General features: G+C 46.6%; 1 protein-coding gene across 2 annotated transcripts in view; it reads right to left on the minus strand.

Annotated features, from left to right (window-relative positions):
- Nucleotides 1–4,607, minus strand: part of TDRP (testis development related protein) — a 51,635-nt gene extending 47,028 nt beyond the window's left edge. The window contains exons 1-2 of one of the 2 annotated variants that reach the window (XM_014610399.3): nucleotides 4,535–4,607; nucleotides 4,193–4,340 (exon numbers count right to left, since the gene is read on the minus strand). In XM_014610399.3, coding sequence (XP_014465885.1) covers nucleotides 4,193–4,312 — 120 coding nt within the window. In that variant the 5' untranslated portion in view covers nucleotides 4,313–4,340; nucleotides 4,535–4,607. Of the gene's footprint in view, nucleotides 1–4,192; nucleotides 4,435–4,534 lie in introns of those variants that run through there. The other variant, XM_059730044.1, reaches the window with a different exon arrangement.
- Between the last annotated feature and the right edge of the window lie 9,166 nt (nucleotides 4,608–13,773).

Here is a 13,773-nt window from a genome sequence, read left to right on the forward strand (position 1 = left end):
ATAACTCTTCAGTGGAGAATAGAGGGAAGAAGGAGTAGAATCCAGTTAAGGTGGGATGGAGGGATTAGAGAAAAAGGAAAACCAAGAAACAAAGCATCACAAAAACCATATAAGGACAAGGTTTCAAGAATGAAACTCTGACAGATATTTCCTGTCAAGAGGGGAGTTCAAAAACAAAGATGGAATGGAAGCCTTGAACTCTGGCCAGGAAAAGATCATTGAAGAACCAAATAAAAGTTTTTAGGAAGTGGGCTGGATGAAAACTAACAGAGGTAACCAAAATACAACTGAAGGAGACAAGGGAACACCATAAACTAAACATCTCTTCTTCACTTTTCAACACTTCAGAAGTTAGCTGGATTAACATTTATTAGCTGCATTTAACCAACAATTGGTTGTGTTTGACACAGGAACATAGAACTAAAAGCGGCTCCTGGACCATTGAGCCCAGTCCCCTGCATTTGTAAGCTATCCTTAATCAAGGGAATTCCTAAAAATATCAGTTCATTTTGGCTAATATGTGCCTGAAGATTTTACTGATTTTTTTATCCATCCCCTCAGGCCCTGTATGAATTTTACACACGTAACATGGAAGCTTCCATCAAAATTGTACCAATGACTGTTAAATATGTTAATTAACAAGATAATTATAATTCAAAACAGCCTACCTTTCAAATGTTCAATAAACAGACCTAAGCACTTTTTAAGATAAAATATGCCCCTGAGTTTCTGTTTTTGAATATAACTGAAAGTAAGACCATAAGAAAACAGGTGAGGGAAAACAAAATTCCAGTATTTTTTCTTTTTTAAATTACAGAAAAATAATGTAATCTTACCTATCAGCTATCTTATTAATATTTTTAAATGTTCATTACCATCTCACAATGTATGAGTTCTATAACTTATTAATATATCACTGACATTACTTTAAAAAAAAAAAAGACTGAACTACACATAAGAACTTTAGTCAATGAGAACTGACTTACTAAGAATGCCAAAACATTGCATCTCATAAGAGTCCAAAACAAACATCTTTTCAAGTTCAAACAATTGACTACAACTTGAAACACAATGGGTGCCTTGAAAATTAAGCTTATATTTACCATGCATGGTTGCAAAGTTCTTTGAAAATGCAGTAGGTATGGCAAGATAAGAAAAGCACATTAAATTTTAATACGGCCTTGTGCTCTTTAGTTTTATTAAATTCCACTCTAGATGGAATTTAGGTTTTGTTGGGAACAGAGTTTATGTACATATTAAAATACATTTCTGTAATGTAAAATGTAGAATTATCCAGTAAAAACATACCAACTTAAATGTATTGTCCAATTCTTTCAGAACTTTGTTTAGTCTTTTCTATCACAGGAAACAGCTTAAGTAGTGGTAGCAGCAGTAGTAATAGTAGTAGTAGTATTGACAACCCAACCTACCTCTGTGTTATGTAGACACTTCTGAATAGCCTACAAGTAGCTAGAAGATAATTCAATCTCATGGCAATTTTGGGGTTGGATATTTTTTTCCTTTTTCTGTTTTGAACTGGAACAAAACCAAAATATTTTGACATAATTCGTGATGAAGGAATTGTGTCAGAATGTTTGCTTTGGATCTAAACCTGAGCCTTTCAACGTGGAAACATGGGATTGTCACTGTGTCTCTGCCTCTAGGCTTAGGGTTAGACTACTGGCCCAGAACATAGTAGGAGACCCAAATTCAACCTTTGCTCTGCCCAATTCAAATTCCTCCTGAGATGGTGATGAACATTTAAAAATGAGTAAGGTAACAGAAGGTTTGGGGGGGGAGGCGGGGCAGCGGGGAAATCAAACTTTTTCTTAAATGAAAAGAACAAAAATAAAAGAAATATAAAAGCTGTAGCCACCAAGCTCTAAAAGTGAGAGCTCTTTCTCTTCTTCCCTATTAAACACACACCACATTTTGGCATTGATGAAACAGGTTTTTAAAACAAAACTGTAGTATTTCACTGAAAATAAACTGAATAAATAAAATTGAAATTGGTAGTACTTGCAATGGCACGACTGTCACAAAGTTATTTTAAAATTAAGAAACCGTAACAGTTTATAATATAACACATTATTCAAATTACACATCAGAAGCCTACAAAATCAAAATCAACTCATAAAAATACTAATACCTGATTTTAATGATAAAGACAACATACCACAAATTCAAAATAAGCATGAAACAGTCTTTTGAAATAATCTGAAAATATTGTTCCTCTCTCCTTATCAAACATACTAGACTGCATTCCAGAAAAAGTAACATAATGATCACACTAAAGGCAAGAGATCAATACTGTTATTGTGACATTCAGTGGATGCCAAAATATAACGCGGAACTTTCTAATTTACTAACAAAACCTCAAAAACACTGTCTAGGTGTCAGGCACAAGAGTGAAAATTAGAGAGGTCCTCGATCCTAGTTTTCGGTGAACGTTTTGTTCAAGGCTAAACACTCATGCTGTGCTATGAGCAGGTACGCAGGATCAGGGGGTGAGGAGGGCTAAATTTCTCTCATGCACAACCCATACAGCAGGGACAGAATGATCTCCACAGCTGCTATTTCACCTATGACCCTGTTCGAGGACAATATACTCCCCTCTCCTTAACAGGGGGTTGGAAAGGCACAGCAATGCTGTGTAATGCACATGAGGAACAGAGCACCTCACATCTCCTCACGTCTCATCTCCCTGCTGAACATAAATAAGAGCAAACTCAGTGTGTTCTCCTAAGGTCAGTATCAAAACTCCCACTGCTTTCAGCCCTACCTCTAACTGGTTTTACAAGTGTGCTTCAGCATTCCCCTTAACACCTGCCTCAAAGTATGTTTTAGAAACACAGTATAGATGTTGATAATTGTTCCACTCTACATAGCACACTAGAAATAAAATAAAATTGTCAAAAATAGTCTTGGCCATAGTTTAAAATGTTAGCATATACATAATTTCATTCCCTCCCTCACTTATTAAGTGTTTAAAACTAGGCAATCCTCCTCAAATGATTATTCGACACTACATTTAATATTTTACTGCTATTGTTAGAGCCTGTTGTATTTCAATGACCAACCAATTATAGCTTATTTTGATTTACAGTTTTCTCTGTAATTATGGCCTAATCTCCCACTTGGTAAAAGCTTTTTTTTTTTTTTTTTTTAATTAAGCATGAAGTGTAAGCCCTCAAGAATTTTTCAATTAATAAGTTGAATCATTCTTCCTGCTTTTCCTCCCTCCCACCCTCCCTCAACATTTTCAATCAAATGCTGAAACTGCAAGCACCAGAGGGAAACATTATTTCCTAGAACTGTTGACAGCGATCTGACATTGGACTCGATCACTTACTATTACTTGTATTCCCGCCGCACCCAAGAACCTTATTCGAGGCCCAGGAGGACCCTACTATGCCACAGGTTGGACCCGTACAGGGCCAAGCGAACAGCCGTTGCCCTAGGGCCCTGCTGCACATTCAAGTGAAAATTGGGTAGAAACTAGCTACAGAGTCATTTCCCATTTTCAAGCACTAACTTCATAAGTGGTCATCTCTATTTATAGCCGACTATTGTTTCTATGCAATAATTACTTTGCATGCATGCGTGGCAGGTCTCCGTTTATTGCGCGGTTCGCCAGTCAGCTGCATTACACACATAACGTGTCACAGTAAGACCGGACAGTCCAGATGAATGAGGCAGTAGGGAAATACAGGGCAACAAGGGCGCAGCAGGCAGATGTCCCAGCACAGCTGCATGTGGGCAGGGCGCCGGAGGAATGAGCCGTGTCACTTCACCTGCAGCTGCCCTACCTTACTCGAGCGACCCCCAACCTCCTGGTGCCTTAGCTCCATCTTGCAGCATGGGGGGGGCACCTCACTGACCAAGCTAAGGGCAAAAAAAACCCTTGTGGCAGCTCCTACCACGCGGAAAGGAGAGGGGAAGGACAAGACCCTCACGCTTTCGGAGGCCCGTGGCAGGCTCTTCGCCCCTCGGCACGTGCGGCAGGGCTACCTTGCTGGCGCCCTTCCCGCTCCCCCGCGCCACCCACCCAACATGTGTGGGGCCGCGTGGACCCGGCCCCGCAGAGCGGAGCGGGCCCCGCCACCCCAGCGACGCGGCTGCAGCCCGGGGCGGCAACGCAGAGCCGTGGCACGAAGCCGCCGCAGTGCAGGGTGCCGGGGCCGGCTCTTACCTGAGGGGCGGCTGCGGGCGGCGGCGGCGGCGAGGGCGGCGGGTCCTGCAGCCGCGCGGTCTCGTCCTCCTCGGGGGACGCGTCCAGCAGCACTTTACTGCTCTTGTTGAGTTTCCACATGGCGGCGGCGGCTCCGGCTCAGGCGGCGCTGCCAGGGGAGGGGAGGGGAGGGGAGGGGAGGGGCGGGCAATGAGAGCGGCCCGACCCCCGCCCCGGCACCGGGCATCGCGGGGAGGGGCGGGGCGGGGCGGGAAGGCAGCCCGCGGGGAGACTCCGCCCCGCCCCGCCCCACAGGTGGTCCGTCCGGGGAGGGTCGCGGTCGCGGGAGGATCCTTCCCTCACCTGTGACCTTCCGCCGCCGCTGCCATGTTGGTGCCTGGCGGCGGGGAGGGGGTCGGGCTTTCCCGTCGCCGCGGCAACGCCATCGCGCCGGGGCCTGCGGGGGCCGGAGCCAGCGCCTCGGCAACGAGCCCCTCCCCACACAAGGCCCTCTCTCTCTCTCTCTCTCTCTCTCTCTCTCTCTCTCTTTCTCCCTCCCCCTCCCCCTCCTGTGGCCCCTGGCAGAGCCAACCACACCGCACCTGGGACAGGGACAGGCACCCAGGGCTGCCGCAGGCTGCAGTTGCTGCCCACACACACACCGACATGTCCCACACACACTGTCCCCCTGAGGCAGCACATGCCCCGGGAACCTTCATCAGACAGAAAGGAGCCAGGCTCCTCGTGAAAGCAGCCCCCGCCTGGCATCGCCACAGCACCCCAAAGCCACACACGCCTCCGTGACCTGCCTTAAACCGTCCCTCCTGTCCTACAAACAGCTCTACCCAACTCATTGCAGTTGCCAAAATGGCGTGTGGAAGGCATCCCACACATGGCACATGCAAAGAGCACGTTGTGCCATGTAAATGGCACCCTGTACCGACAAAGAACATCCTTCCCAACACACTGGTGTCCCACACGTGGGCAGCACCCCCCAGGCACACCTGCCAAATTGCTCCTATGCCATCTCGTGAGCGAACGGCACCCCCACGCATTCCTACACCCCGCCACGCGTGCCCAGGGACACCTTTCACCACACTCCTCACTCCGCTGCCAAACAAACAAAGCACTTGCACAACCAGTCTACACATCACTTCTTGAAAACAGGCAGGGTCTACCCAAACTGCGCCCTTCACCACACCCAGGGCAGACAGCACTACACACAGGTCGTGCAGTAATGCCCCCTGTGTATCATATGCAGTTATGATGCCAATACATCACAAGGACACCCCAGAAGGATACTACCTCAGACCCAAACAATGCCCCTCTTAGCGTACCACACACACGCAGAGCTATCTTCCCTGAGACGACTAATTAAAAAGCACCACACAGTCACCCCTACCCATACAATATCCCTAGTCAACGTGCTAAACTAGAGGTTCCCAAATTGTTGTCCACTGGTGGTCTGGAAGGCCATGGCCTTGCAACGGGTCTGTAGATCACAGCGGGCTGTCAGTGCTTTTATGCTTCCAATGCTAAGGGTGCATGGGAGCTCATAAGAAATGTTGAGGGTTGAAGATTATTTGTCATTTTAAATAGTTCAGGAACCACTGCCTCAAGCCATCTCCAGTATCCTACCTGCAGTATCTTCCTACTCACCACTCAGCACATTTCATTCTGCTTTTCAGTCCCACTACCCAAAACAGCATGCACACATAGACACTACTCAATTAGTGCATTCACATGGAATATCTCCCAGCCACTACTCAAGTACTGCCTTTCAAATGGAATAGCCTTCAGTGGGTGCATCTACACATGTGCTTTAATGAACAGTAGCCAATTTTACTGTGCATTAAAGTGTCACATAAAACTGTGCTGTTACACTAATGCAAAATCAAATAGGCTACTGCACATTAAGCATCATTAAAAATGTATGTGCTTTCGGTACTGCGCATTCGGGTACACATTGGAGGTACTACATTTAATGCCTATTGGGAAAAGCACATTAATGCACATGTAGATACGCCCAGTCACTCTTGAAGTACTGCCTTTCACATGGAATATCCCCTAGTTACTTTCCCCCCACAGTATGTAACCCACACAGTGTTCTCCTCACCTCACAGATAACTCTCATGTATCTCACTGGTTCTTCCCAGCAGGCCATTGAGACGTGTGGGTTAGACAAGAATCAAAATTAAATTGGTGAAAGAAAATGAGATCTTACTCTTTTTTGGTGGCATTTTTCTGTACAGGTAGATTCATTATGCTTAAATAATATACCTCATATATCAGCCTGCATGTCTGTTCCAGCCAATTTCTATGTTTTGTTTTCAAATAGGCAAACTGGCATTTCCTCCAGAGGAACCCTCAAACAGCCATTTGATTTCCATTATTACAAATTAGGGTACAGATTATACAATGATAATCTAGATAGATGTCCAGAGAATTGTCTCAGTATGCTTAACTGCTAAAACTGATATCAGTTGAGACTGTGCTAAATGCTCGACCTTTCTCAAAGCCGTACATATGCACCACTCTCACCTACACTGGGGGGTGCAAACTTGCACATACAGCACCATGCATCACAAAAGGATGTAAGAATCAAGGCCTGTATAAGTCTCTTCATAACCGATTTGGTCCCCTCTTTTGAACAGATTTGCAGTAGTTAGTCCACGTGCAGTAATGTGTTGCTTTATGGTTTCAGTTGCAATGCGTTCCTACCTGTCCAGCAGGAAAAGTGAGTGCATTGGAAATGGAATGCTGAGTCCCCAAGACCTGTTACTCAACATGCTGCACATACAAAAGAAGAGTTACTTTACCTCAGTACCGGTAGAATCTGAACCCATCTTGTATCAAAGTTTAAAAGTTCAATATGAAAGGATCATATTTTGAATCATAAAACAACATCCCTGCAATATGAACTAACTCTGTGACTTCAAATACATCATCATTCTTGACCTAGCCTGTTCAGACTAAGGGTGCATTTTCTTACATTTCGAGTTATGTATAAGTTTTTATTTTAATGCACAAAGATACACCAGTTTGCCTTGGAACTGTAACATAAGTTGCAGGAGTACAGAATAGTCTGTAGCAGTATAGAATAGGCTTGAAACTGAATGAAAATTCAATAGTATTCATATATGTAAAATGAAGCATGTGCACAAATGTTTATAGGCTTAGGTTGTTATATATTTACAACACATTTTCCCTCAAAATTTACTTTTTGTTTTTTATCCCTTTCTCTCATAGAACTAAAAACTATTAAAAGTTTACCACAAAACTTATTTTCACATCCTACATTAATATTAACTGAACATCAAGAGCCTGGGAGACAAAGTACATTTCAATTATTAAAACCAGATCAGATTTAGTGTGAAAGTTCTTTCTAGAAAAGCAGATCAATTTGTAACTGGTTTTCTAGCCTCTCTCTTCTCATTCAAATCTAAAAGCAAAATACTAAACAATTTCAAGAGATAATCTCCAACATTTCTTATTTACATGTGATTGTATTTACTCAAATGGAAATTGGAGACAATTCATTTAATTCAGTTTTCACTTACTGATTTTAGTTGCCATCATTTTAGGTAAAATTGTAAACAAACTTCATGATCCTACATTTTTAACCCATGCCTTTCTATTATTTTGTATCCTTGACAAACAATCAAGTCCCCATTAGGCCCTATTAGTATGCACATGCTTAATTTTGTTCTTATGAGTAAAGCCGCTGAAGATTCCCTATAGGACTATGCACACAAGTCATTCTACAGTCAAGGCTTAGGCCAGGGGTGTCCAACCTTTTTGAATATGGGGCCGGATCACAAACTTTTTATCACCCAGTGGGCCAGCGAGCCATGTTCAAAGACCTCACAGGAAGTGACATCACATCAGGAAGTGATGTCACGTGACCTTTGACATCAGTGAAGTTGCAGGAAGTGATAATGAAATGGGTCTGGAAATGTGCACTCATGTGTTGCAGCAGACAGAGCCAAAGCAGCTATTGGGATGTGCTGGGAAGCACACACACACACACACACACACACACACACACACACACACACAGAGCCCCAACCCGGCCCTGAGGCGCCCCCAGCTCTGCACGGGAACTTACCCCATGCCTCTGTCCACCCTGGCCCGGCCCCAAGGCGCCCCCAGCTCTGCCCGGGAGCTTACCCCATGCCTCCATCCAACCCGGCCCGGCCCCGAGGTGCCCCCAGCTCCACATGAGAACTTACCCCGTGCCTCCATCCGCCCTGGCTGGCCCTGAGGCGCCCCCGGCTCCGAGTGGGAACTTACCTCGTGCCTCCATCCACCACACATGCGGGCAGGGCACAGGCCATGCTGCAGCTCCCCCAGCCACGTGCCGGGGGCAAGGGGCAGAGCCCATCTCCAGCTCCTCCAATCAGGCGCGGCTGGGGCAGCCCCGCTCTGCGCAACCCTTGGGGCAGCTGCAGCAGGATCCGGCTCACTGATGAGCCGGGCCCCACGGGGGTAAGCAGCTCCCCTCCCCTCGCTGCTGGCTGGGGCCTGCAGGCCAGCCCTGGCCGCCTCGCGCCGTGGCTCCATGCTCTGCCACCGCAGGCCAGATAAAATGGCTTGGCAGCTCATATGGTGGCCCACGGGCTGTATATTGGACAAGCCTGCTTTAGACCAAGGCTTTTTAGAATCCCGACTCCATTGACATCCATGGCAACACTCCAGTTGATTTCAGTGGACTTTGTTTTTCACCTTCCCCCTCTTTTTGTTGTGGAAATTTGTAGCACATAATTGAATATGATCAATATTTAATTCTTTTAAAAGTTGCTGATTATCTTTTTGCAGGTGTCCTGTAGATTTCAAGTTTGAAAACATATATTGATTTTTTAATTTCCTTTAAATGGCAATTATATAAAGTTATCAAAATAGTTCTTCCATCTGGATCACAAAGCCCACCTCATGAATTAAGCCTGGCTGGTGTGTAAGAGAAATCAGAACCTGCATGCATTCAAGCCCAGAGTGTTCTCCTTCACCTTACTATGTTATGCTGTTTGCCTTTAGCTGCATAAAATCTTTTGCAGAGAAAAAAACATGCCTGACAGACTTCTTAGAGATGGTACTAGAAATGGTATTAACAATGCTATTTGAAAAAAAGAAGTTCATACAAGTAACTTGAATTGCTGTTGTTGCTAAAGTCCAATCCTGTTACCTAAAAAACCCCCCACCAAATTAAACAGAAAAAGTAATAAACATATAAAATGTAGTTTCTTTCCCTGGTGTTTATTCTTACTTGGAAGCCAGCTGCTATAAAAGCAAAGGCAGAAAACATGGTTATATAAACCACTTGGAAACCTAGAAAACTTTTGCCAGCATCAGGCTATTTAAAACATTGCCTTTACTTTGCTTTGTTGGTTACTGGTTTTCCACAGCACTGAAAATGGTGAACTTGTTTTTGCCAGCTAAGCCAGACTGTTAAAAAAGAAAAAGCAAAAAAAGAAAGGTAAGAACGAAGAAAAATAGTGTAGCAAAGGAAAATATCAAGCTAGGAAAGAGATGAAAACAGAACCCTAAGGTTCCCTCCTTAACGTTTTTCAGAATTTAGTTGAAGTGAGGTAAAGTGATGCTTTATCTCTCTTGCTCAATGTGGTCAGGCATTCTTTGGGATTAGGACAGCAAAGATGCAATGTGATACAATAGATCTGAAGCTTCCAAGAGATACAGAAGTAAGGGAGACCTGTATCCTTGTTGGCAAAAGTCACTCCATTCATTTCTTTCATCCCGCCACCTCTTTCAGCAAACTCAGAAAAGCAATGTCCAAGAAGGGCTGTTAACTTCATTCTAATTCACCAGTCAAAATGCATTTCCTTCTTTTTCTAGAATTGTTCACCTTATTGTGACCATTTATTACTTGTTCAGTACCCTTTAAGTCCCCGTTATCACAGTTCTTTTAATTTAATACATATGTACCAGTTTTTGTGTCCCCAAAGTTTTTCTTGCTTCTATAAACAATTTAGAGTAAGGGGCTGGGTTGTGCAATAGGGAATGAAAACTCAGTTCTGTAGTATCTTCTTTATGAGAAAAATTCTCCTCTTTATGACAAAAATCTATTCTACAAATGATAAGCAGGATGATAACATACTCAACTAAGAGTTAAGCCAAATGGTTTTCAAAACAAGCAGCATCAAGCAATAGTTGCAATGGAAGTTCATACAGAGACAGTCCCTAACACAGGGATGGGCAATTATTTCGGCTGGAGGGCTACTTAATGAGTTTTGGTGAGTTGTTGAGGGCCACAAGGGTAGCCCTGCCCCCTGGTTGCCATCTTGGGAATGGAAGTCCTGCCCCAATCCCTGACCTTTGCCACCAGAAACCCCTCCCCTTGCCCCAGAAGTACTCCATTTGGGAGGTGGGAGGTTGCCATCTTGAAACCAGAAAAAAGAACAAATCGTATACCAAAAAATCAAACATCTATTATCACTTAATTTATTTAAAAATATATATTTGTCCTGATTTGTGTGTGTTTGCTTAGTATATCTAGAGGCAATTGCATAGTAGCTCAAAATAGTCTTACTCTTGTACATTGTGTGTGGAAGGTAAGGGGTGTAAGTGGGGGGGTGTTGGGGAGTGGGTATGGGTATGGTGGGTGGGGTGTGTTGGGGCAGGTGCGGGGGTTGTGGGTGTGGGGTATGTGGTGGTGTGAGGTATCTGGGTGTGTGTGGAGTTATGGTGGGGGTAGAACTATGTGTGGGAGGGTGTACATGTGTTTGGGCATATGGTGGGGGGTGGGAGGGTGTGTGTGTGGGGGTGGTCCTCGGAGTCCCTGGAGTGTGCCAGTCCCTGGATCTGCATGTGGTGGCAGCGAGCGAGGCCAGCCTCACCCGGCCCCATAGCACACAGCTCCCCATATTCCCACCTCAGTCCCTGGCCACAGGTGGCGGCAGCATGTGGAGCCAGCCCCACCCAGCCTCGTAACATGCAGGTCCTGCCCAAGTCCCTGGCTGCAAATGGCTGCAGCATGTAGGCCCAGCCCAGCCCCATAGCACTCCCACCTGAGTCCCCGGCTGCACATGGTGGCAGCATGCAGGGCTAGCCCCACCCAGCCCCATAGTGTGCAGCTCCTGCACTCCTGCAGCATGTGGGGCCAGCCCAGCCAGGACCCATAGTGCATGGCTCTGTGTGTTCCCACCCCCCTCCCCCAGTGGCAGTCCCTGGCCCCAGCTTAGTGGGGCCTGTAGCTGAATTCCCACTGTCACAGGAAGGGAGGTTAGGAACAGCTACGGGGGTGCCAGCAAAAGCTCTTCCAGGCAGAGGCTTCTTGTCTCTATCACCCCCTGGCTCAGGGCTGGGGGCAGGTCATACGAGGCTGGGGTGGGAGGGTGGTTGCTTGTCAAGCAGAGCGGCACCTGCTGCAAGGCCATGCCAGCTTGCAGAGGGGCAGTCAGGGCCAGGGCTTACAAAGGGGGCCCACAGGCTGGATGAAATTGCCTGAAAGGCCGAATCCAGCTCTATGTACCAGATTTTGCCTGCCCCTGCCCTAATATGACCCTTGGCAGGTGCAGGACAAAATGATAAGAAACCAAGTCCAGTTGCAACCTCACAGATAATCATAAAAATGAGCAGTAACATTGCAAGCATAAGTAAAAAAAGATTTAGAGTAGGGGCAGCCTACCTGTAGCACAAGTGCCACAGGCAGCTGCTGCATGTGACTGCTAGGCCATGGCCTTAACAGGGAGCCTCAGCCTCGTCAAGACAGCTGCTCATCCCAGCCTACAACATTATGCCTGGTTGCCCAAGTTGATCCATGCTATCCTGAATCCTCAAGCAGCACCCAACCTGCCACCCACTCCATCATGGGAGTAGCCATTCAGGATCAGCTGATACTCTACTTCCTGTACTGGGGTTTATATGGGGGAACAAGAACTGTCCAGAAAACAGGGCTTAATTCAACCTAGGACTGCTCTGCTGTTCCCTCTGGTGTTCTCCTTAACTCTTCTCTCTGCTTGATTGCCCAGTTTCTTGGCCCAGATTACTCCTTAACTCTGTGCTCTACTTGACCTTAAAGCGTCTTCACCTGGCTTGCTTCTAGACCCTGTTTTTGGTTTGACCTCCTTGCTTTCTGACCTTGTTTGTCTTTGGATTCTGCCCACCCAAGGTCCTTTGGTTCCTTGATCCCTGAGTGGCCCTCAGGCTCAGCTGCCCATGTCTGATGTGACAGTGGCATGTGGCAGATCAGGGAGGGGACAGGCAGCACAGCAGCTGCTAGGTCAGGAAGCAGAAAGCAGAGAAGGAGAACAGACAGAGAAAAGGGATCAGAGTGGCACTTCTGGGACTAATTTGTGTCATGCCTGCCAAAAGGACTGGCCCCCACCGTTATAGACTCTTACTACTAATGGCCCCTAGGAGCTGGAGACAGGGGTGGAATTTTAGGGCACTTAAGTGCACTGCAGGCACTTCTGATCACACTGTAACTTTTGGGTGCTACACAAAGTGCTTAAAGTTACAGTGTGATAGACCTTACCAGATGTTCAGCATTTGGTGGTGGGGACTTGGAGCCTCCATGAACTGGCTGAGGCCAGGAAGCAGGGAGCACTGTTGCCCACCTCACAGCATGCTCCACAGGCTCACCAGGCTGTGGGATAGTGGTGAGAAGGGGATAGAGAGCTCCCTACCTGGCAGACACAGCCAGCTGGGAGTCAGCAAAAGAAAGTTGGAGGGAGAGTGGCTGAGCCCTGCCCAGCTTCTTCACTAGTGCCAGCTGGCAGAGAGGTCCCTCTCCTCAGACTTCCCACAGGTAAGGGGGCTCTCCATGGGGACAAAGCCCCCCATCCAGGAGGCACAGCTGGCTGGGAGACAACAAAAGCAAGCTAGGGGGAAGTGGCTGTGCCCAGCCCAGCTTCCTTGCCAGTGCCAGATAGCAGAGTGGTCCCTCTCCTCGGGGCCTTTGATCTGGTGTCCCATGACCTCCTCATGGGACATGGGACTCTTCAGCCTGGAAAAGCACAGGATCAAGGGGGACCTGGTGGCTGCTTATAAGGGATGTAAATCAGGACCTGGGAGAACGTCTGTTCACCAGAGTGTCCCAAGGGAAAACAAGGACCTATGGTCATAAACTCTTCCAAGACCATTTTAGGCTGGACATAGGAAAAGATTTCTTTACTGTCCAAGCCCCCAAGACCTGGAATAGACTCCCTCCAGAAGTGGTGCAGGCACCTACTCTGGACTCATTCAAGAAATGTTTGGATGCTTATCTTGCTGGGATCCTTTGACCCCAGCTGACTTCCTACCCCTGGGGCAGGGGGCTGGACTTGATGACCTTTGAGGTCCCTTCCAGCCCTAACGTCAATGAAATCTTGAGGGGAAGTCAGTCTGGGCCTGTGAGGTGGAGGGGCTCAGATTTCCCCCATATCCTAGCTACCAGTACCTGCTGGGTGGGGGCCTCCCTCTCTCTCTCTGTCCTCACAGAGAGCACCCCTGGGGAAACCTGGTAAGAGAGTCATAGATTGTAAGGCAAGAAGGGACCACAGAAGATCATCAGATCCATCCCCCTGCACCAAGAAGGAAAGATAACTGGGGGTCAGGTGATCCCAGCAAGGTGACTGTCTAGGGACTGCTCTGCTCCTTGACACGGG

The sequence above is a fragment of the Alligator mississippiensis genome, chromosome 1, assembly GCF_030867095.1.
Source record: "Alligator mississippiensis isolate rAllMis1 chromosome 1, rAllMis1, whole genome shotgun sequence".
NCBI classification, from domain to species: domain Eukaryota; kingdom Metazoa; phylum Chordata; order Crocodylia; family Alligatoridae; genus Alligator; species Alligator mississippiensis.